The 23,138-nt window shown below is 48.1% G+C and overlaps 1 protein-coding gene across 1 annotated transcript in view; it reads left to right on the forward strand.

Moving 5' to 3' along the window:
* LOC124804791 (endochitinase-like) overlaps positions 1-23,138 on the forward strand; it is a 96,080-nt gene that overhangs the window by 43,153 nt on the left and 29,789 nt on the right. Inside the window, exons 3-5 of the mRNA XM_047265119.1 lie at positions 9,552-9,721; positions 11,062-11,227; positions 19,194-19,416. Of these exons, the coding sequence (XP_047121075.1) occupies positions 9,552-9,721; positions 11,062-11,227; positions 19,194-19,416 (559 nt within the window). The remainder of the gene's footprint in view (positions 1-9,551; positions 9,722-11,061; positions 11,228-19,193; positions 19,417-23,138) is intronic.

Here is a 23,138-nt window from a genome sequence, read left to right on the forward strand (position 1 = left end):
GAAGATTTGTATGCGTGCCTTCTCAACAAATGCCTTCGTTTTGTCTGCTCTGTGAGTAAAATTGTAGCCTGTGGAACACGTTACCACGTTGCTCTACATTTGGCTTCGTCCTCTGTTCTTTCCAAAAAGCTTGAGGTGATGATGATGATGATGTTTGGTTTGTGGGGCGCTCAACTGTTCGGTTACCAGCACCCGTACAAATTCCCAACCTTTTCGCAGTCCAATCTCGTCACTTTCATGAATGATGATGAAATGATGAGCACAACACAAACACCCAGTCATCTCGAGGCACGAGAAATCTTAAACAAAGAACGCTCTAAGCACTCAAGTTTACGGTTACTTACCTATCTACTCTAATTGTGATTGTGGCTATGCGTTCGTTTGCAGTCAGAAAGGTCTACACAATACTTGTTTCAAAATTCCATGCTCCCTTTCATCCCAAGCGTAGTATCACGGGAAAATCCTAATGCCTCCTCTTTGTCTAATATTCGGATAGTTGCGGTACAATGTTAAAAATTAACATACGAACCTCCTTTTCAGAATTCCAAATGTGTCTGCCATTCCTGGGTAATGATTTCTTTCTTTTTTATTCGACGACTGTAAACATTCCTGAGAAGTCTCTCAGGAAAGTTAAAAATGACATTCAATACAATCTCACGACTAAAGTTTTTCTTAATAATTGTAGCCTACTTCACCGATTAGAAGAAATATTTCGTATTCTCGTTGCCCAAACGCATTTGTTTTCTCTTCTTTCTTTACGTATCGCTTTTTATTTGAGTCTCACACAACAGAACTATTTCTTTATCTTATGAAGACAGGAGAAAATATTAGACAACTATTTACTATAAATATATACGTTTCTATACTGAAATACGCAATATCAGTTTCTCCAGGCGGAAACTTTTTCAGACGGATTGTGAAGATCTTCCCTCGTCCCTTCGAATGCTCTGAGGAAACATTCAATGTTATATGATGTAAGGTTTTGTGCACTTCGGGGCAGTCACATTGAGGGAAGAACTTCCATCCGCATTGGTGCAGGAACGCTCCACATTTGCCCCGGCCAGTTCTGAACCTATTTAGCATGCACAAGTGCCGCTGGGGCCAATGAAAACTTTCTGGTCGCTTCCAGGGAGTTTTAAGTAGTTGGAGATGCATCTAGAAAGTTTGCTCCTGCTATTGATCGTTCTAGGCATCTAACATACCGAACTGACTGCTTTGCAGCCTGATTGCTATGTGTCACAACGATTTTCTAGATCTCAATCGCTGCGGTTCTGTTAATCAAAATTTTGAGTGAGTTTATAATTCTGGTTGATTTTTATTCTTGTACGCAGCTCAGCAATGACTGTGATCTTCCTATGGATGCTGGTAGAATATTGTCACGTGGAAAAAGGTGTGAGTAGTCGAATGACGAACACTAACTTCGCTTAACGAAGATTTATTCAGCACTTGCACATGCAAGAGCGCGGAGCGAACTGCCTCTGGCCAGAACACATACGGTATATATACAGCTACAGAACATTCCAGTACAATGAGTCTTGAGATTTGTGGATACTTCTAGAATGTACTCGAATCGAGTATAGAAATTAAAATTTCACATTTTAGGTGAGGTTTGAACTCACAACGCTCCATGCGATAGCCTAGCATCATAAACACTACACATAAACTGAAAATAAAAAATTAAACTTTTCACTCGATGGAAGACTTGAACCAAGGATCAGGTAGTGGGGTGGCGGAGGCAAGGTGGGCAGGGGTCGCAACCCGAGGCCTGGCCACGTCTCCTCCCTCCCATTCTGGGGATGTGGTACAAGGGATGCAGTTGGTGTATTATTGTGATTTTTTTTTTTTTTGCTATTTTATTTTATTCATTTATTTTTAATTTTTTTAATTATTTTTTTTTTAACAGTAAGGAACTGAAAAGTAGTAAGTGCACTCGTTGCGTCGAGTTGGGGACGCACATAACTAAAAACATGCTAACAGTTGTAGAAAAAGGCATAAAGAAAGAGAGCAAAGCGCGGGGCTAAGGAAACCTTGAAACAAAACTGAAGGGTGGAATCCATACCACCATTAACCAATGCTACATCTTGCACCGGATGGGAAACAAAAACTGCGAAGACCTTTTCGCACCGGGGACAAAAGGAGGAAATGGGGCAAACACTGCTACAGAGTGTGAGGGTTCACAACGAAACTCTCCATCTGCTGGATCATCCAGGTATGACTTCTCGTAATGACCAAGGTAGATCCCACGTTGTACCGTGTAATGTTCTATCATCATCTTGTAATTTTAGCTTCTCGTACCCGTGATGTTCCAGCTACGTGGAGGGTCGTGGAACGCACTCCACAAATAATTGGAAAAATATTGTCGATACTTTGGGTTACGGAGGATCTTGCAATGTCGTTCCTGCAAATAGTTCCAAAAGTCTAAAGTATCCTTAGTGCCGTCTTGAAACAAATAATGCACTGCATGTCCACGAAGCCACGTCATTGCATTAGTTTTAGTGCGTGGGTAATACGTCTCATCCGGGAAGAAGATAGTTTTGGGGTCGATATGATTCGGCGTTACTCGAAGGAAGTATGCTGACATTTGCCTCACTAAGTGCCACACTGCCGCAGACTCGCCACAGCTAAGACGGTGTTCATCGTTGTCTTGAACGCCACAGCTCGGGCACGTAGGTGAGTCTACCATGTGGATCGCATGTAGCCTTGATCTGGTCGCCTGCTTACCGTTGACAGTGATATACCACATCGCCGTGACGTCAGTGTCCAGTGTTACGTGGTGAATTGTCCTCCATACTACTCGCCAGTTGACGTTCGGGTGCTTCCTCTCCACGACGTTATCGGGTCGTCCACGTTGCAGGACCCGATAAACCGTCTTTGCCGTCGCCAGTTGAGTCGCTGGTAAGGCAAGTCGAACGTAACTTAGTTCGAGGTAAAAGACACCGATGTAGAGGAGCGAGGAGGGGAGGTGGTGTATCGGCACAGGTGGCAACAGGGAGGGCGGTGCTAGTTCTGTTAACAAACTCGTCAGACTGTCCGGACGGCGGTGCCATAGTTTGACTAATGTGCTCACAAATAGGGCGACCGCTCTGTCATGAACGTGATAAAGGCCAAGCCCTCCCCGATCCGGGGGAAGGGTGAGAGTCTCATATTTGATCTTGAAAAGCATTCCTGAACTCACGAAGGACCCAAAAGCCGCAAGTATACGGCGAGCGACCATCACCGGTATAGGTAATATCTGGGCGATGTGCGGAATGCGTGACGCTAAATGTGTGTTGACATACTGGGTCCTTTGGACGATGTCCAGGGCTCGTAGGCGGTTGTTTGCAATGCCAGTCCGAACATTTCGTAAAAGCTGTCGAAAGTTGTGAGCAGCGGTCCGTCGTATATCGTCTGTGAAATCAATGCCGAGACATTTCAAACTATCTCTGAGCTGTAAGGGGGTGACACTGTTCTCAGACAATCCGACCCCGATGTTCATCGCCACCGATTTTGCGACGTTGATACGACTACCAGTGGCCATGCTATATTTCGCTCTCCAATTCAGTGCGCTAGCGGTGTCGTCACCATTGCGGATGACTATCACCAGGTCGTCAGCGTACGCTTTACATCGGAAAGTGTGGCCTCGTAACGTCATACCCGTTAGTCGTTGGCGCAGGCCGCAGAGGAGTGGTTCCATGGCCACAGCGTAAAGTGGACAGAGGGCAACCTTGGCGTATCGATCGAGAAATGGTGAGGGGCTGCGTAGATCGGCCGTTGACGATCACCTTGGACGTCGCGCCACGCAGTAGTCGCATGACGACAGTGACGAATGGCTGTGGGTACCGCATATGTTGGAGGACCGCTTCCAAATAGTCGTGGTCCACTCGGTCGAAAGCTTGACTAAAATCGATTGCTGCCAGTGCACCCTTCAGACGACATGCCCTCGCCAGTGAAATCAAGTCATTATATTCACTGAGTGCTATTTGAATATTACTGTCGCCTCCTAATGACGTTTGATCGGGTGAGATAACATTTCGTAAGGTCTGGCGTATCCGCGCCGCCAACAGTCGAGAAAAGATCTTAAAGTCGCAGTTCAATAGCGACAACGGGCGGTAGTCCTGCAGTCGTGAGCCACCGGATCGTTTCTCAATAGGAATAATCATCCCTTCCACAAGGGCCGCAGGTAGCGGCACTTCCGGGGATAGTAGTTCGCGACAGATGTCCATCCATCGGGAGGCTAATAAATATTGAAAAGTCCGGTAAAATTCCAAGGGGAGGCCGTCAGGACCCGGAGACTTGTTGACAGCTCCTTTTCTAATGGCGTCGATCACTTCTTCTTCTGTAATTTCTTCCCTCAAGGCCGCTTCCATTGCCGGGGTGACGGTGCTGTAAATCGTCTGAGAGACGTCCTTCAGTGCTGTCGGATCAGGGGTCTGAACGGAATAGAGTTGGGAATAATGATTGTAGAACGCCGTGTTTATGTCTTGTTGCGTGGTGAGGCGACGACCGTCCTCCGTGTCGATGAAGCGTATCAGCGCTCGTTGGCGTCGTTTACGTTCACGAAGGACGTGGAACATTGACGGGCGTTCGCTCGGTATCCGATCCTGCGTCCTCGAGCGGATGACTACCCCCTCTAGGTGGCGTCGCATATGAGCGATGATCTGAGCCTTAGCACGGTGGACCGCCGTTTGTCGCTCCGGAGACGGCGCCATAGCATCGCAGTCGCGCAGTACCCTGAAGTAAAAGTCGAGTGTATGTCTACGCCAAGAAGCGTGATCGCGACCGTAGGTTATCAACGTTCGCCTCAGTGCCAGTTTGGCGCAGTCCAACCACCAGCGGATCGTTGTGGGATATGCACGGAGGCGATTTTCACACGAATGCCACGTGTCCTCAACGGCTTGGCGGCAATCCGGGTACGACAAGTGAGCGATGTTTAATTTCCACAGGCTGTGGCTTCTCCACACTTGTTGCCGCCGCAGGGTGACGGCACAAATGTAAGCTGAGTGGTCCGAGAAGGCTGCAGGCCACAATTCCGCATCCTGTGTTCCAGCGGCGAGAGAGCGTGAGACATAAATCCGATCAATACGACTGGAAGAGTGACTCTTGAAGTGTGTGAATCCCGGTCAGTGGCCGTGAAGACGTTCCCAAGTGTCCACCATCTGCAGGTCTCGAATTAGCGTCTCGAGTTCCGGGCACGGATTATGTCGCGGGAGTTGGTCTCTGGGCGCCAGTACGCAATTGTAGTCACCTCCAAACACCAGATGGTCGTGGCGGCCTTGGAAGAGCGGGGCGACGTCTTCCGCAAAGAATCGTGAACGTTCGCGACGTTTGTCCGTCCCAGAAGGTGCGTAGATATTGATACGGCGGACACCCAGTACTGTGAGTGCCATTCCTCTTGCCCCAGGCAGAAACAGGATATCGTCCGCCACTATCCTTTCCCGAAGTACAGCGACACTGCTGCCTATAGGGGAAGCTGGAGAGACGCAAGCATCGTAACCGTACATGCCTGGGAAGTCGTCGACGTACACTTCCTGGAGAAGGGCTATATCGATGGAAGCAGAGTTCAACATATCCTGAAGCAAGGATAACTTAGCGCGCGTCCGTATAGTGTTGATGTTTATAGTCGCAACGCGATAAGATTGAGATCTGTCCATAGCACCCGTGTTGGCCATCAATATCCTTGTAAGGCTGTCTCGTCACTGTATCTGATGGCGGAAAAGGATCAACACTGGTGGGGTAAATTTCCCCGCGTGTCGTCTGACACGGTGGGCAAGGAGTTTTCCTCACAGTCGCCCGCCCAGTCGCCTTAAAATACCATCGGCTGTTGGTGGCTGTTAGTGGCTGCTGCGGCACTCGGCGCTAACTGCATCGGCTCTACTGGCTGGGAATCGGCAGCGGCTGTCTTCTTGCGATCCTGCTGTTCTGTTGGGTCGGAGGGGCTGAAGCCGTCACCACGGCGAACTGTTGAGTTTGATGTTACAGCGGCCTCTGTACCGCCGGTACCGTCGTCGGAGTGTCCACAGTCCATGTCAGACGATCGCTGCAAACACTCGTCCGATGGAGCACGCCGCCGTCTCTTGTGTTTTCGCGGGGAATGCTGTTTACGGACGTGTGTTTCAGTATCTGAATGTGGGTGGATTTCTTCAGCTGCTACAGTGTCTGGAAGAAAAGCCGCTGTCGGCACAACCCGTGGGTCAATGTCCATCCTGGCATCCATGCCTTCTTGCAAGGTCGATCGGTGATTATCTTCAGGTGAGGTCGCCGTTGTAGAGGCCGGATCCTGTACTGCAGAATCCATCATAGTCTCGCTATCGGGGGCGGCTATCGGACTAATGTGGTCAGCATCGGAAAGAGTTGCTGCCCATGCAACTTCGGCGTAATTCAGAGGAAGGGTCGTCACCGTAGAAGGAGTCATAGATTCATCTGTCGCGATTTGAGTTAGCCGTCGTCGGAGACAATCCGACCGGACGTGCCCTTCTTGGCCACAACCAGAGCAAGTGCGTGGCTGACCGTCATACATGATGATCGCCCTACATCCGCCGATGACAAGATACGACGGTACATGTTTGGTGAGTTCAATTCTGATCTGTCGTACCCCATTAAGAACGGGGTACGTTGTAAAGGTGGTCCATTTTTCGGCCATATGGCTGATCACTCTGCCGTAGGGCTGGAAAGCCGCGGTGACTACGTCCGGTGGTACTTCGAAAGGGAGTTCGAAGACGCGTATCGTACGGAGGCCAAGCCCAGCGTGATAGAGACTGCCCCAATATGGCCATCAGAATGTTTGAATTTAAGATCGTTTGCATGTGCGCGCACGATTCTGTTGCACACCTCGTCACTTACTAACTTGACGTAAACAACACTGCTCGTGATAGAGAGATGGATACCAATTATGTCTCGCGGTTCAATTTTAACGTCGTCACGTAGAAAACGTTCCACTTCAAAAGCTCGCGGTCGTGCATGATCGGGTTGAAAACTGATCTTGATGGTGGTTTGTCTGTATGAATGTGCCATGTTGCGTCGGTAGTGATGGACTCTAAACTAGCGACAACGCAGTAGTAAACAACTACGGGCTCTCGCGACCGCGCGGACGGGACGTAAACAAGACGTCCTCGCCGCAGCGCTGCGGAAAGCAGACTGCACTCCGGCGACTGTGCTACTCAGCTTCTTATGCGACAATATTACCAAGAACCGGTAGCCACTGCGTGTTTGTGGAACGAATGCACCCTGTGATAAGGCGCATTGTCTGACGAAGCTGTGTGCCAATTATTTTAGTGTGAGCACTGTTTAATCGAATTGAACAGCAATGTTTTGCGACTATTAAAGAGCTAAAATTGATGCATAAAAAGTTCTCGGTTTACTTGCCGCGTCAAATTTGGATAAAATCCCAAGCTTTCGATGACTACCTTCGTCATCTTCGTTTTGCCCCTGACGAAGATGACGGAGGTAGTCATCGAAAGCTCGGGTTTTATCCAAATTTGACGCGGCAAGTAAATCGAGAACTTTTTATGCAAGGACTCCGTCGCGAAAGACTTCGTAGTCATATTAGCTAAAATTGATGATATGAGGTCTGTGGCGTCCCAAGCAGTTCTTCTGGAGTGCATTGCTCCGAATTTTCATTTTAGCTGACACATTCCGGAATTGAGTTTTGTACGTCAGTAACCCGTGTTGGATCGCACCTAGCTATTTTTGAGTGCTGCAATATTCAAGATTCTGATCTCAAAATGTGATGTTAGATTTGCCGTTCGCCATTGTTGTACATGTCCACAGCATTTGCCTTCTATTGCTCTGCACCTGTCACCAAGGTAGTGCTAAGAGAGCAACAACCTTTAAGAGAGACAGCTGGGTCAGGCATTAAGAAGGAAAGGTACTCGAAGAAGTACTTCTCAGGTCCATCAGTATCGTAAGATTGGACCCCCAGTATCAATTTCCCAACTGAACGTTAAGGGCATAGTCAGAGCAGAGAGCGAATGTTTATTCGAAACACTGAAAGAACATAAAATGGAGCTTTCTAATCTTCTTGATGGATTAACCCCGTTGTGGGATGCCAGTGCTTGAAACTGAATAATTGTCTTTCCTTTACTTCCTGACACACTGTAGCGCTTTTTATGTGTCAATAAAATGTTTGAGTACTAACGTCACTTTTCCAATTTTATTCTGGAAAGGATCTCGTTCTCTTACACTGCTCATCATAATAAGAGCTGCACACAGAAGGACACGACCGATCCACTGAAAACTGGGTGGACATGTTGCATACCATCAGATATGCCAATTATTACTTTTGCACAGTTGGCCACACACGCAGTGAATGTTAGTGGGGCTGTGACGTCGTGTCCACGGTTGATATAAGAGAGCCACAAACAGCCATGCTGCCAGTACAGCGGCCAGCATAGCAAGAGCATCACCTGAACGAGTACTATGACCAGGTGACACGTTCGACAGCAGGTTGCTTAGCTAGACGACCTACAGGCCCACATCATGGGGCCATAGGAGGCTGTGTGTTCCAATTTCGCACTGCGTGCTACGTCAGTCGTACGCACACAGCCATTGGCAATGGATACAGGAAGGAACACATGCACGAGATGTACAATCTGGAAGTATGATACGCAGCACAAGGAGGGATGATCGACGGATCGTGTGCCATGCGTGAACGGATCCAACAGGAACGATGGAGGCCATTCAGCGAGCTGTTCTGCCTCTGTGCAATAGCCCATAAGTGCCAGTATCTTCATACCAACCATTACGACACTTGCCATTTACACCCTCCGCAGCGTTGCACCTGACGGACATAGCGCCCCAGATTGGTAGCATGTCATGTTTAGCCATGACTCCCACCTCGGGTTTGTAGGCGACGACCACCAGTTCCTTGTTTGGAGACGCAGTGGAGACCGCTATGAAGAGCTGGTTGTAGTCTTCCATAACACTTGCTGCCAGCCTGGTGTGATGGTGTAAGACCCGATATAAACAGCGCCCATTCACCGTCAGTGTTCCTAATGGGCTCTGTGGCAGCCGCATGGTACATGGAGGAGGTTCTGCAATCAGTGGCTCTGCCATTCGTTAACACCCTCACCCACGCCTCATTTCAGCAGAGCAATGCTTGTCACTATTACTCTTCCACATCCTGGGCGTTCCTTCCAGCTGTTGATTCTCTGCCATGGCCAGCCACGTCACTTGATCTTTCGCCGATCCAAAACTTGTACAGTGCCATGGAGTGTATCAACAGGACTCCACGTCCACCCATCAATTTGCAAGAACTGGCTACTCTGGTGCAAGCAGCATGGGGTGGAGCATCACAGGACTACGTCACAGACCTTTACAGTTCTGTACGCCTATATTCACAACTACGAGGGCCTAATGCCATGCCAACATACAATTTTTGTGGCTATGCAGCACAATAAATGTTGGTCCTTTCTAAATTGAAAGTGTAATCATTTCACATGTGTGGTACCATCTGCTTACCTGACAACAGTGGCCGCAGTTTGATTTTTTAAGTTCGTTCTTTCTGAATCGCGTTTGTCTATTCCCAGTACGTTTCTGTCTTACACGTCCATTACATAGGGGCATGTAACTTCCAGGTGGCCAGCGCCGCGGCCGCGTCACTTGCTACTTCGAGAGCTGGGCTGTGTACCGGAAGAGGTTACGGTATGGCATCGAGGACATTCCAGGAGATATGTGTACACACATCATCTATTCATTCGTCGGGCTCAACAACGTCACGTGGGAGCTACAAGTACGCGACGAGAAGGTAAGGTCACAGTTTGCAAAGTAGCATCCCATATGGGTAATCTCAAAATCTTCACGGTGTCTATGTCAATTTCTTCACTTAGCTGAATTGGTCGAAAAGATAGCACCAATAGCCACGAGACTAATTTCCATCCAGAACAGTACGGGGTTACCAAAAGCCAATGATGACAGAGTTTATTTTCTGCTAGTGATATTTGGTATTGATGTATTTAGGCACTTTAACACAGTTGTTGAAGAGGCCTCTAATGTCTATTGTACCATTCATGCAGGTCAAGAACAGGAGCGAGTACAGCACCAAACTTATTTTAAATTTTTCCCTGGAGCAGGATGGCAGCAACATATGCGCTGCTTTTCAGATGAAAGACAGTAATTGTACAAAGAAGACATTTAAAATAACAGAATGGAGAAAATAGATATAAAAATGGGGAACAGTACGGAAGGGAACAGACAAAAAGGGGGGTACTGTAAAATGGAGATAAAAACCATAAAAAATTAGCGCACACAAAACAAAACCACACACTGGATCATAAAAGTATCGGCGGATGGCGTGGAATATCACAATCACTGACAATAACGCTATGTACAAGTCCAGCACACAATTAAAATCACAGTACTTGACGAACAGGAGAACAGCACTGAACACAACACTGTTGTAGTTCACTGATGACGATGAGCAAACAGAGAGGATCTGCCACAGGGCATACAGATGAGGGAGGAGGAAAGAATGGAGGGAGGGGAGGAGAGGGGGAGAAGGGAAGAAGGGAGGTAGGGGAGGTGAGGGAGGAGAGAAGAAGAAGGGAGGAAGGGGGGAAGATGTGGGAGATGGGCGGGGGGTTCACTGAAGAGGGCCAGGGAAGGAAGGATGTGGGAGTGAAGCAGTCGAGGAGGGGGTGCAGGGACTCAGAGAGGGAAGGAGAAAAATCCACTCTGGGAGGAGGGGAGAGAAAAAAAGAGGGCCCTGGGGAGGGGGGGGGGTGGAACAAGCCCAGGTTACAGTTGGAAGGAAGGGTATATGTCATGGTGAAGTTCAACATCCGGGAGGCGGAGATGCTGGAAATTGCCCTAATGATGGGTATGGAGGGTGTGGAGGTGGAGAGAGGGAGGGATACAGCCATAGAGGCGCGGCAACGGGTGGAGGGGTCGAAGCACCAAACTTTGTGGAACACCGTATTTAGTTTAGTCTCATGGCTGTGAAATCATATGCTACGGAAACCCCTCTGTTTTTCGTTGTAAAATCAGGAAAGCTCTGGAGGATATTGCAGTTGAAATGACGAATAGCACTTGAAAGTGCTGCCTGCATTTCTCGGCACTTTCCCAAAGCGCTTGCTTGTCTGCCAACAGCTGGACGTGCAAGATGGTGGCTTTGAGAACTTCACGGCGCTGAAGCAGGAGTTTCCCGGCGTGCGGCTGCAGGTGGCGCTGGGCGGTTGGGCCGAGGGCGGCCACAACTACTCGGCCATGGTCGGCGACCCCGCCAGGAGGGCCAGCCTCGTGCGCAGCGCCGTCGGTGAGCCGTTCTGAGTCTCTCCTCGCTTTACTTCTACCGTATTCCTTCAAATGAAGTCGCAGCCCATCGTTGGCAACTGCAGGATGAGAGCATTCCACTACCTGATACCACTACCTATTTGTTTTGTAGTCATGCGAGGCTAGTCCAGAAAGTAACGACCTGTTGTACACTCCCTCCATGCAACTGATATCTTATCCAAAGTCGAATGGTTTCCTTGACATAATGTCCCAAAAAGGGAGGGTGGAGGGTTGGGGAATGAGAATCAGAGAATGGACTGAATAGTGATGTAGTTAAAGGAGACAAGTATGCTATCTGATCAAAAGTATCCGGATATCTCTTTGTAATGCAGAACTGACTGCTAGGTTGAGAGGTGGACCGACAAGTGCGAAAAGGGACGGGGAATACTGTATTATCAGTAAAGAAGCGGTAATTGTGGAATGGGGTGGTCAGCAGAGCTCAGTACCTTCAGACGAGGATTAGTCATTGGATATCGCCTGAGTAACAGATCTATCAGGGGCATTTCAACCCTTCTAAAGCTGCCCAAGACGATTCTTGGTGATGTTATTGCAAAGTGAGAAAGCGAAGGGACTACGACAGCTAAAGTAAGACCAGGCAGACCTCATACACTGACTGACAGGTACAGGCGAGCGTGCGGAGGTGGTTGTAGAAAAAAACGCGTGAAATCACTGGAAGGAAGCCAAACGTTTGTGAAGTCAAGGCTAAGCGACGCCTGTATTGATGTAAAGAGCTACGCACATAAACTATGGATGACTCGAAATGAGTGATTTGATTAATCACGCTATAACCTGTGCGAATCCGGTGGAAGGGTTCGGATTTAGCAAAGGCCTAGTGAAAGTTACCTTCCATCACGAGTAGTGCCAACAGTTAAGTGTCAATGAGTGGGAGGAGTATGAGGGCGTTTTTCGTGGTTGAGGTGTGTTCCCATTATTGCGTTTAATAAAACGCTTAAGTGGAAGGATATGAGCACATTTTACAGCATCTTGTATTGAATACAATAGAGTAATAGTTTGGAGGCGATGATTTGTTAGTGAACATGTAAGGTGGCTATAATTTCTCCACCTTACAAGCACTCATCTACATACTTTGCCGTGATTTACAACCGGAATTAGGTATCATTTGGTAGGTATATATGAATTTTAAAAGAACACTGACGTCACGTACACCGTGTAAATAATTGTTAACGCTTATTGTATGAAAGGTGACGGAGTGCCTTTAATATCAAATCGGCGTAATGAATGATTGCCTATACTAGTAGCAGTTGGAACACCAATGGAAATGAAATGGCAGGCGTAACTTAAGCCCTGGGTGTAAAAGCCCGCACAGGTGTGTTGGTTCTAATTGACACAGGAAGTAATCAAGACGGACGATCGGGGCACCTGAGCGCTGAAGCACAATACAGCGGCGGTCGGCCGGTTTGTAGCCAGAAGGATAATCGAATAATACTTCGAAAACTCTGAAAATTTTGGACGCAGCAGAGAGAAACGAGGGAACGTTACCTCAGAAATCATGCAGGCTGGATTATTTCCGAGGGTATTTACTCTGAGAAGTGTACCATTGTATGTATTCCTAATTAATGGTGGTAGGTATTTCCTCGCAAACTTTCCGCGTTGGACGACAAAAGACAAAAATATGGTTGGTCGGCGTTCGGAAGAATGTGTAGAGAGGGATAATATTCCGTGGTTTCGAGAATATGATTCGCTTTCTGCAGTTATGAGGGAGGGAAGCCGAGATTTGCTGGGAAGCCAGCGGTGGAGAGAAAGTTTTCCATTTTGAGTGCCCGTGTTTGGCGGTCGCTCAGTAACAGCTTTTGTTTGTACAGACGGACTTGCTGTCTTTGTTCTCAGATTTTATAGTTAGAACGGCTAGGCACTGTTCTGTTGCGAACTTATACAATTCTGGACTTCGCCTTTGGATAGGGAGTCGTCATTGAGTAAGCAGCGTTCAGTGATTGAGAGCACTTCTTCTGCCTATACTCACATTGAGACATTATCTGAACTCTGTCCTTGTGGCTGGGAGTTCGCGTTTCTCGTCTATAGAACACAGAGAGGAGAAGACAGTATTAGATTATAGTAGGCAGAGGACCGTCTTCTGCTATCCTAGTGTTTGAATCAAGGTTTTATGTATATACACTCCTGGAAATGGAAAAAAGAACACATTGACACCGGTGTGTCAGACCTACCATACTTGCTCCGGACACTGCGAGAGGGCTGTACAAGCAATGATCACACGCACGGCACAGCGGACACACCAGGAACCGCGGTGTTGGCCGTCGAATGGCGCTAGCTGCGCAGCATTTGTGCACCGCCGCCGTCAGTGTCAGCCAGTTTGCCGTGGCATACGGAGCTCCATCGCAGTCTTTAACACTGGTAGCATGCCGCGACAGCGTGGACGGGAACCGTATGTGCAGCTGACGGACTTTGAGCGAGGGCGTATAGTGGGCATGCGGGAGGCCGGGTGGACGTACCGCCGAATTGCTCAACACGTGGGGCGTGAGGTCTCCACAGTACATCGATGTTGTCGCCAGTGGTCGGCGGAAGGTGCACGTGCCCGTCGACCTGGGACCGGACCGCAGCGACGCACGGATGCACGCGAAGACCGTAGGATCCTACGCAGTGCCGTAGGGGACCGCACCGCCACTTCCCAGCAAATTAGGGACACTGTTGCTCCTGGGGTATCGGCGAGGACCATTCGCAACCGTCTCCATGAAGCTGGGCTACGGTCCCGCACACCGTTAGGCCGTCTTCCGCTCACGCCCCAACATCGTGCAGCCCGCGTCCAGTGGTGTCGCGGCAGGCGTGAATGGAGGGACGAATGGAGACGTGTCGTCTTCAGCGATGAGAATCGCTTCTGCCTTGGTGCCAATGATGGTCGTATGCGTGTTTGGCGCCGTGCAGGTGAGCGCCACAATCAGGACTGCATACGACCGAGGCACACAGGGCCAACACCCGGCATCATGGTGTGGGGAGCGATCTCCTACACTGGCCGTACACCACTGGTCATCGTCGAGGGGACGCTGAATAGTGCACGGTACATCCAAACCGTCATCGAACCCATCGTTCTACCATTCCTAGACCGGCAAGGGAACTTGCTGTTCCAACAGGACAATGCACGTCCGCATGTATCCCGTGCCACCCAACGTGCTCTAGAAGGTGTAAGTCAACTACCCTGGCCAGCAAGATCTCCGGATCTGTCCCCCATTGAGCATGTTTGGGACTGGATGAAGCGTCGTCTCACGCGGTCTGCACGTCCAGCACGAACGCTGGTCCAACTGAGGCGCCAGGTGGAAATGGCATGGCAAGCCGTTCCACAGGACTACATCCAGCATCTCTACGATCGTCTCCATGGGAGAATAGCAGCCTGCATTGCTGCGAAAGGTGGATATACACTGTACTAGTGCCGACATTGTGCATGCTCTGTTGCCTGTGTCTATGTGCCTGTGGTTCTGTCAGTGTGATCATGTGATGTATCTGACCCCAGGAATGTGTCAATAAAGTTTCTCCTTCCTGGGACAATGAATTCACGGTGTTCTTATTTCAATTTCCAGGAGTGTATATTGTGGCTAGAGTTTTTCCATTGTCGCAGACGTTTACGAAAACCGTCACTCTGATGCACCGGACGCAGTACGTATGGTGATATTGGTAATTGCTTCGGCTTATTAGGGCCATAAAGCCAAACCTCAGTGATCACGTAAATTTTATTTCCACTGAGGTTGCACACCACTGCAGATCATCTTTGAAAGTAGTGTCTTCTAGTGTTTGGTACCTAGGTGATGTCAGTCAGCTTGCGTTATTTGTATTACATCGCATAGCCATAAAAAGGGGCAGATTTGGGCAATTGATCAATGATATTAATTAGGAAATCCATTTGTATCTCTTTATGTTCATTGGACATTGATATATAAACATTTGAAATATATAAAGGGGCTTTATTCCACAATAAAAGTAGGAACAGTATTTATCATTTGTAGTTACTAGTTCCCATAATTATTCATTTATGTTTATGTTGCAATTTATATGTTAAAGAGCAAGAAGGAGGAGATAATATCACCATTAAGAGATCCTAAGATCAGCTTCAGGGGGTAGTCAGACAGGGCCACATCTTCATTTTCGCGTTCAATATTTTCCGTAGCGCACATTCATTTTACACCTGCCTGAAGTAACAGCTTCGAAACATGACGACATGAAATTCTCTTGCATTCTTTTCTGCTTGGGTCTTTCCTTCTTCTTTTATGTAGGAGAGAAAACGTTAACAACGACTTTCTCTTTCCCTGACTAGTATATTATTTGAAAGGCCAGAGCCAATCACGTTAATCTCCAATGTAAGATTTTGTATATAGTGGGAAAGGAGAGGACCCTTAAAGCTTATTTAAGAATACTTTCTCGCCCACAGCACATCTTTTTTTTCCCTTACTTCCCCATAAACTTGGTATAACAAGAAATGTGATTTATATTACCTGGCGAGACGTTTCTGTTGATCCATACACACTCAATTCTCAATGATCCTGTGCTAGTTGCACAGCAATTGACGATGTCGGTCGGTCAACTTGGGAACAAGAGTATGGGTCGTCTGCTACGGAGCACCATGGTTAACAAGGTGGAATGAACGGTGTGCTCCGAAACATTTTTGTCTTCACGAGCATTGTACTCTATCGCTACAACTGCCACATATCGACGCCTGTCCTTTTCTAGAGAGAGAGCAAGCCTGCGACCTATACGTTCGGTGATGAGGTGCAGACATCCAACACGTTGTCTCCGGCTCGCGGTTTCCCCGCCTTTCAACCACTTATCTTAGGTGCTCATGGCAGTAGAATGCGAAAGGCTACCTTCACCAATTCCGAGAGTCTTTTTACTAGGTACCGGGACACTGCAAATTTTTGTTGAAGTCAAGTATATCATTGCATTTTTCGCATTTCGTGCCATGTTAGCCCTGGAATGATTGTCTATCCGTCCCTCCTCTGCTTATATACTTTCCTTACCGCACCACATGCTTCCAACGCCTCCAGGCGACATTCAGTCTCGCGGTGGGCAGTGGTCATAACGTAAAGCGATACACTTTTTTTCAAGCACCAAGTACACTGTCGGAAAAAAATGCATCACCAAGAAGGCATTGTGCGACATAAACGGAAATTAGTAGGCGCGTTTCTACATCTGAAAGCTGATGTCTATTCCAATTTAGCGACAGTCGTGTAAGAGTGGCGCAAGTAGCGCCACTATGAGGTTGCAAATGCGGTTTGCTTTACATACGCGCTGTAACGGTCGTGAGCGTTAGTTACCTTTGAGACTGGATGTGGTGAGTTGGTGTTAGTCAAGAATGCCTATAAGGCCACAAAGATGCCTCTGAGTTTGAACGAGGGCGTGTAATAGGGCTATCAGAAGCAGGATATACCCACTGCATTATTGCAGAAAGACTTGGGAGGAGTGTACCCACTGTACATGGTTGCCGGTAGCGCAGGTCACAAGAACGCACGGTCGCAAGGTAACCGGGCTCCGGGCGACTACGTGGCACCGCCGAGAGGGAAGACCATCGTGTTCGGCGTATGCCTCTGGCGCATCGTACTGCATCTGGAGCAACTACTAAAGGACCAGTGACACAACGAACTGTTTCAGATCGTTTACTTCAAGGACTGCTCCGAGCCAGACGCTCTGTAGCGTGCATTCCACTGAACTCAAACCACTGCCATTTGCGATTTCAATGGCGTCAAGCGAGAGATAATTGGAGAGCAGGGTGGAGGTCTGTTGTGTTTTATGTTGAAAGCTGGTTCTGCCTCGGTACCAGTGATCGCTATGTGTTGGTTAGGAGGAGGCCAGGCAAGGGCCTGCAGCCAACCTGTTTCTGCGCTAGTCATACTGGACATATATCTGAAATTATGGTTTGGAGTGCAGTTTCGTCTGACACCAGGAGCATTCTCGTGATAATGCCACGCATCCTGACTGCAACTTTGTACATCAGTCTGGTGATTAGACCTGTTGTTCTGCCATTCATGAACAGCATTCCAGGGGGTGTTTTCCAACGCTCTGTCACATACCGTTGTGGACATGTTACCTTGACCTGCTCTATTACCAGATCTGTCTCCAGTCGCGCATGTATGGGGCATCATCGGACGACAACTCCAGCGTCATCCACAAACGGTATTAACCGTCTCTGTATTTACCGACCAAGTGCTCAGGCGTGGAACTCCATCCCAAACTGACATTCAGCACCTGTACTACAGCACAACGCATGCCCGTTTGCATGTTTGCAGTCAACGTTCTGGCGTTTACATCGGTTATTAATGCACCAGCATTTCACATTTGCAATGGCTTATATTGCACCTACATTAACTTGTGGTCTTCCAATGCAATCACTAAATACACTCATGCTCATAAATTAAGGATGATTGCAGAATGTGGTGCCACACAACGTGGCTCTACACAAAACTGGCGCTAATAGCATAGGCACATAGGGAACACACATGACACAGATTTGTAAGTCCACGGTATTGGTGATAATTTGAGAAAACCGTCCCGAAACACATGTGTTACAAAACGCCACTGTTTCCTGCGCATGTACCCCGACATCAATATGGGATATGATAACCAAGCACACGTGCACAGGTCGCACAACGGGTTGGCATACTCTGGATCAGGTGGTCGAACAGCTGCTGGGGTATAGCCTCCCATTCTTGCACCAGTGCCTATCAGAGCTCCTGAAGTGTCGTGGTCCTTTGAAGACGTGCAGCGATACGTCGAACGAGAGCATCCCAGACGCGCTCGATGGAGTTTAGGTTTGGAGAACAGGCAGGCCACTCCTTTCGCCTGATACTTCTGTTTAAAGGTACTCCTCCACGATGGCAGCTCGGTGGGGTCGTGCGTTACCATCCATCAGGAGGAAGGTGGGACCCACTTCACCCCTGAAAAGGCAGACATACTGGTGCAAAATGACGTCCCGATACACCTGACCTGTTACAGTTCCTCTGTCAAAGACATGCAGGGGTGTACGTGTGCCAATGATAATCCCACCCCACACCATCAAACCACGACCTCCATACAGGTCCCTTTCAAGACATTAAGGGGTTGGTATCTGGTTGCTGATTCACGCCAGATGAAAATCCCGTGAGAATCACTATTCATACTATACCGTGAACATAACCTGGGACCACTGTTCCAATGACTATGTACTGTGTTCTTGACAACAGGGTTTATGGGCTCTCCTGTGACCAGGGGTCATTGGAATGCACCTTGCAGATCTCCGGGCGAATAAACCATGTCTGTTCAGTCGTCTGTAGACTGTGTGTTGGGAGAGAACTGTTCCAGTGACTGCAGTAAGGTACCGAGCAAGACTACCTGCCGTACTCCGTGGCCGTTTGCGGGCACTGATGGTGAGATATCGGTCTTCCTGTGGCGTTGTACACGGTGCACGTCCCTTACCGTAGCGCCTGGATACGTTTCATGTCTGCTGGAATCGTTGCCATAATCCTGAGATCACACTTTGTGGCACTGAGGGCCCGTGCTACGAGCTGCTGTATTTGACCAGCCTCCAGTCTAATATTCTACCTAACGTCATCAATATGTGTTCTTTGAGCCATTTTCAACACATAGTCACCATTGGCACGTCTGAAAACGTCTGCACACTTACTCGCTGCACCGTACTCTGACATGCACCAACACACCTCTGCGTATGTGGACTGCTGCCAGCACCACCCGTGCGACGACCGCATGTCAAATGCACCGCATGGTCATACCCCGAGGTGATGTAAACCTACAAATCGCCCACCAGAGCGTTGTTTCACCATGTGTCAGCATTATCCTTAATTTATGAGCATGAGTGTATATTGCCTAGACAAAAGTATTCCCGAAGTTACGTTACTCCACATCAGTTAGTTTTTGATGGTGCGATTTTTTTCCTGTCACTGTACTTCGACGAATCTACGCCGTTCAGATTTTGAGATGAACGCATGTTGTTTCAGCTTTCCTGCACAGGTACGGCTTCGACGGCTTCGACGTGGACTGGGAGTACCCGGGCAATGCGCCACGAGGAGGAGTGCCAGAGGACAAAGACGACTTCCTGTGCTTCATGCAGGAGCTGCGGGCCGCCTTCGACGCGGAGGGTCTGGGCTGGGAGCTGACCATGGCGGTGCCACTCACAGAGGACAAACTCCGCGATGGCTTCCACGTGCTGCAGCTCTGCAGGTTCTCTTACCCTCTTCTGCTTTCAGCCTTAGTACCTCGCTGGCCATCAAAACTGTAGCGCCATGAAGGTGGCACGCAACAAACGTCAAACTGGCATGTGGCGTACTACTTGCTTCGAAATGCAAACGATCAGCACTCTTACTAACTAGACACCCTTACTAACTAGACACTCGTAACGCCATCGAGCCGGCCGCTGTGGCCGAGAAGTTCTAGGCGCTTCTTCGGGCATGGATGTGTGTGATGTCCTTAGGTTAGTTAGGTTCAAGTAATTCTAAGTCTAGGGGAATGATGACCTCAGATGTTAAGTCCCATAGTGCTTAGAGCCATTTGAACCATTTCGAACGTCGTCGACACTGCCTGTGTATGGCAAGATTACGCAGCTGTTTTCTCATTCAGCAATAGCATTTCAGTATCAGACGATTTGGTTGTGCTTCTTGTAAGAAGGTGAAATATCGGTCAGCATATGTAACAAGCCGACAGAGGCAATTGGATTCTCGCGACTTTCGTGTGAGTATACACTGAGATGACAGAAGTCATGGGATAGCGATATGCACAAATACAGATGGGAGCAGTATCGCGTACACGAGCTACAAAAGGGCAGTGCATTGATGGATCTGTCATTTGTACCCAACTGATTCCTGTGGAAAGGTTTTCGACGTGATTATGGAAAATCATTAAGTGGTTCTCTGCAAATGGGCTCTCATTAAATTTTGACAAAACACAGTATATACTGTTCCACACAGTAAATGGAATGATCCCATTAATAAATATAGACTTCGATCAGAAATCGGTAGCTAAGGTAGAATATTCAAAATTTCTAGGTGTATGCATTGATGAGGGGTTGAACTGGAAAAAACACACTGAGGATCTGCTGAAACGTTTGAGTTCAGCTACTTATGCTATTAGGGTCATTGCAAATTTTGCAATATACGTCTGAGTAAATTAGCTTACCATGCCTATTTTCATTCTCTGCTTTCGTATGACATCATATTGTGGGGTAACTCATCATTGAGTAAAAGAGTGTTCATTGCACAAAAGCGTGTAATCAGAATAATTGCTGGAGCTCATCCAAGATCATCCTGCAGACACTTATTTAAAGAGCTAGAAATCTTCACTGTAGCCTCACAATATATATATATATATATATATATATATATATATATATATATATATATATATATATTCACTTATAAAATTTGTTATTAACAATCCGAACGAATTCAAAAGTAATAGCAGTGTACATGGCTACAACACTAGGAGAAAGGATGATCTTCACTACTCAAGGTTAAATCTAACTTTGGCTCAGAAGGCGGTAAATTATGCTGCCACAAGTCTTTGGTCACTTACCTAATAACATCAAAAGTCTGACAGATAGACATATAGCATTTAAAAGGAAATTAAAAGAATTTATTAATGACAACTCCTTCTACTCATTCGATGAGTTTTTGGATATACCGGTAGTAAGTGGGTAATTTCCCAACCTCCACAAAATACACTCCTGGAAATGGAAAAAGGAACACATTGACACCGGTGTGTCAGACCCACCATACTTGCTCCGGACACTGCGAGAGGGCTGTACAAGCAATGATCACACGCACGGCACAGCGGACACACCAGGAACCGCGGTGTTGGCCGTCGAATGGCGCTAGCTGCGCAGCATTTGTGCACCGCCGCCGTCAGTGTCAGCCAGTTTGCCGTGGCATACGGAGCTCCATCGCAGTCTTTAACACTGGTAGCATGCCGCGACAGCGTGGACGGGAACCGTATGTGCAGTTGACGGACTTTGAGCGAGGGCGTATAGTGGGCATGCGGGAGGCCGGGTGGACGTACCGCCGAATTGCTCAACACGTGGGGCGTGAGGTCTCCACAGCACATCGATGTTGTCGTCAGTGGTCGGCGGAAGGTGCACGTGCCCGTCCACCTGGGACCGGACCGCAGCGACGCACGGATGCACGCCAAGACCGTAGGGTCCTACGCAGTGCCGTAGGGGACTGCACCGCCACTTCCCAGCAAATTAGGGACACTGTTGCTCCTGGGGTATCGGCGAGGACCATTCGCAACCGTCTCCATGAAGCTGGGCTACGGTCCCGCACACCGTTAGGCCGTCTTCCGCTCACGCCCCAACATCGTGCAGCCCGCCTCCAGTGGTGTCGCGACAGGCGTGAATGGAGGGACGAATGGAGACGTGTCGTCTTCAGCGATGAGAGTCGCTTCTGCCTTGGTGCCAATGATGGTCGTTTGCGTGTTTGGCGCCGTGCAGGTGAGCGCCACAATCAGGACTGCATACGACCGAGGCACACAGGGCCAACACCCGGCATCATGGTGTGGGGAGCGATCTCCTACACTGGCCGTACACCACTGGTGATCGTCGAGGGGACACTGAATAGTGCACGGTACATCCAAACCGTCATCGAACCCATCGTTCTACCATTCCTAGACCGGCAAGGGAACTTGCTGTTCCAACAGGACAATGCACGTCCGCATGTATCCCGTGCCACCCAACGTGCTCTAGAAGGTGTAAGTCAACTACCCTGGCCAGCAAGATCTCCGGATCTGTCCCCCATTGAGCATGTTTGGGACTGGATGAAGCGTCGTCTCACGCGGTCTGCACGTCCAGCACGAACGCTGGTCCAACTGAGGCGCCAGGTGGAAATGGCATGGCAAGCCGTTCCACAGGACTACATCCAGCATCTCTACGATCGTCTCCATGGGAGAATAGCAGCCTGCATTGCTGCGAAAGGTGGATATACACTGTACTAGTGCCGACATTGTGCATGCTCTGTTGCCTGTGTCTATGTGCCTGTGGTTCTGTCAGTGTGATCATGTGATGTATCTGACCCCAGGAATGTGTCAATAAAGTTTCCCCTTCCTGGGACAATGAATTCACGGTGTTCTTATTTCAATTTCCAGGAGTGTATATAAATATATATTGAGTGTCATGTAATATTTTGTCTAATGTAATATCTTGTATAGACACCTTTTATTAACCTGACACGTTCCACATCATTTCGAAGTGTCGTATTCATGATCTATGGAACGAGTACTAATCTAATCTAATCTAATCTAATCTGTACGTCGGGAATTAACAGACTTTGAACGCGGAATTTTAGTAAGAGCTAGACGCATGGGACATTCCGTCCTGAAAGGAAGCGCAGCAAGTCTTACGAAACGTCGGCAATTTAGTTGCTTTAGTGTTTTATAATGCATGGCCTAATAGCCAAAATGATTTTATTCAAAACAAAATGGCCATATTTGCATACGTTTTACGAAGTGTAGCCACGTATGGAAGTAAAACATGGACGATAAATAGCTTGGACAAGAAGAGAATAGAAGCTTTCGAAATGTGGTGCTACACAAGAATGCTGAAAATTAGATGGGTAGATCACATAACTAATGAGGATGTATTGAATAGAATTGGGGAGAAGAGAAATTTGGGGCACAACTTGACTAGAAGAAGGGATCGTTTGGTAGGACATATTTTGAGACATCAATTTAGTACTGGAGGGCCGCGTGGAGGGTAAAAATCGTAGAGGGAGACCAAGAGATGAATACACTAAGCAGATTCAGAAGGATGTAGGTTGCAGTAGGTACTGGGAGATGACGAAGCTTGCACAGGATAGAGTAGCATGGAGAGCTGCATCGAACCAGTCTGAGGACTGAAGACCACAACAGCAACAATACGTTTTACGCACAAACAAAATAAATTATCTTTTATTGGAAGA

This window comes from Schistocerca piceifrons, chromosome 7 (assembly GCF_021461385.2).
Source record: "Schistocerca piceifrons isolate TAMUIC-IGC-003096 chromosome 7, iqSchPice1.1, whole genome shotgun sequence".
In the NCBI taxonomy this organism is placed as follows: Eukaryota; Metazoa; Arthropoda; class Insecta; order Orthoptera; family Acrididae; genus Schistocerca; species Schistocerca piceifrons.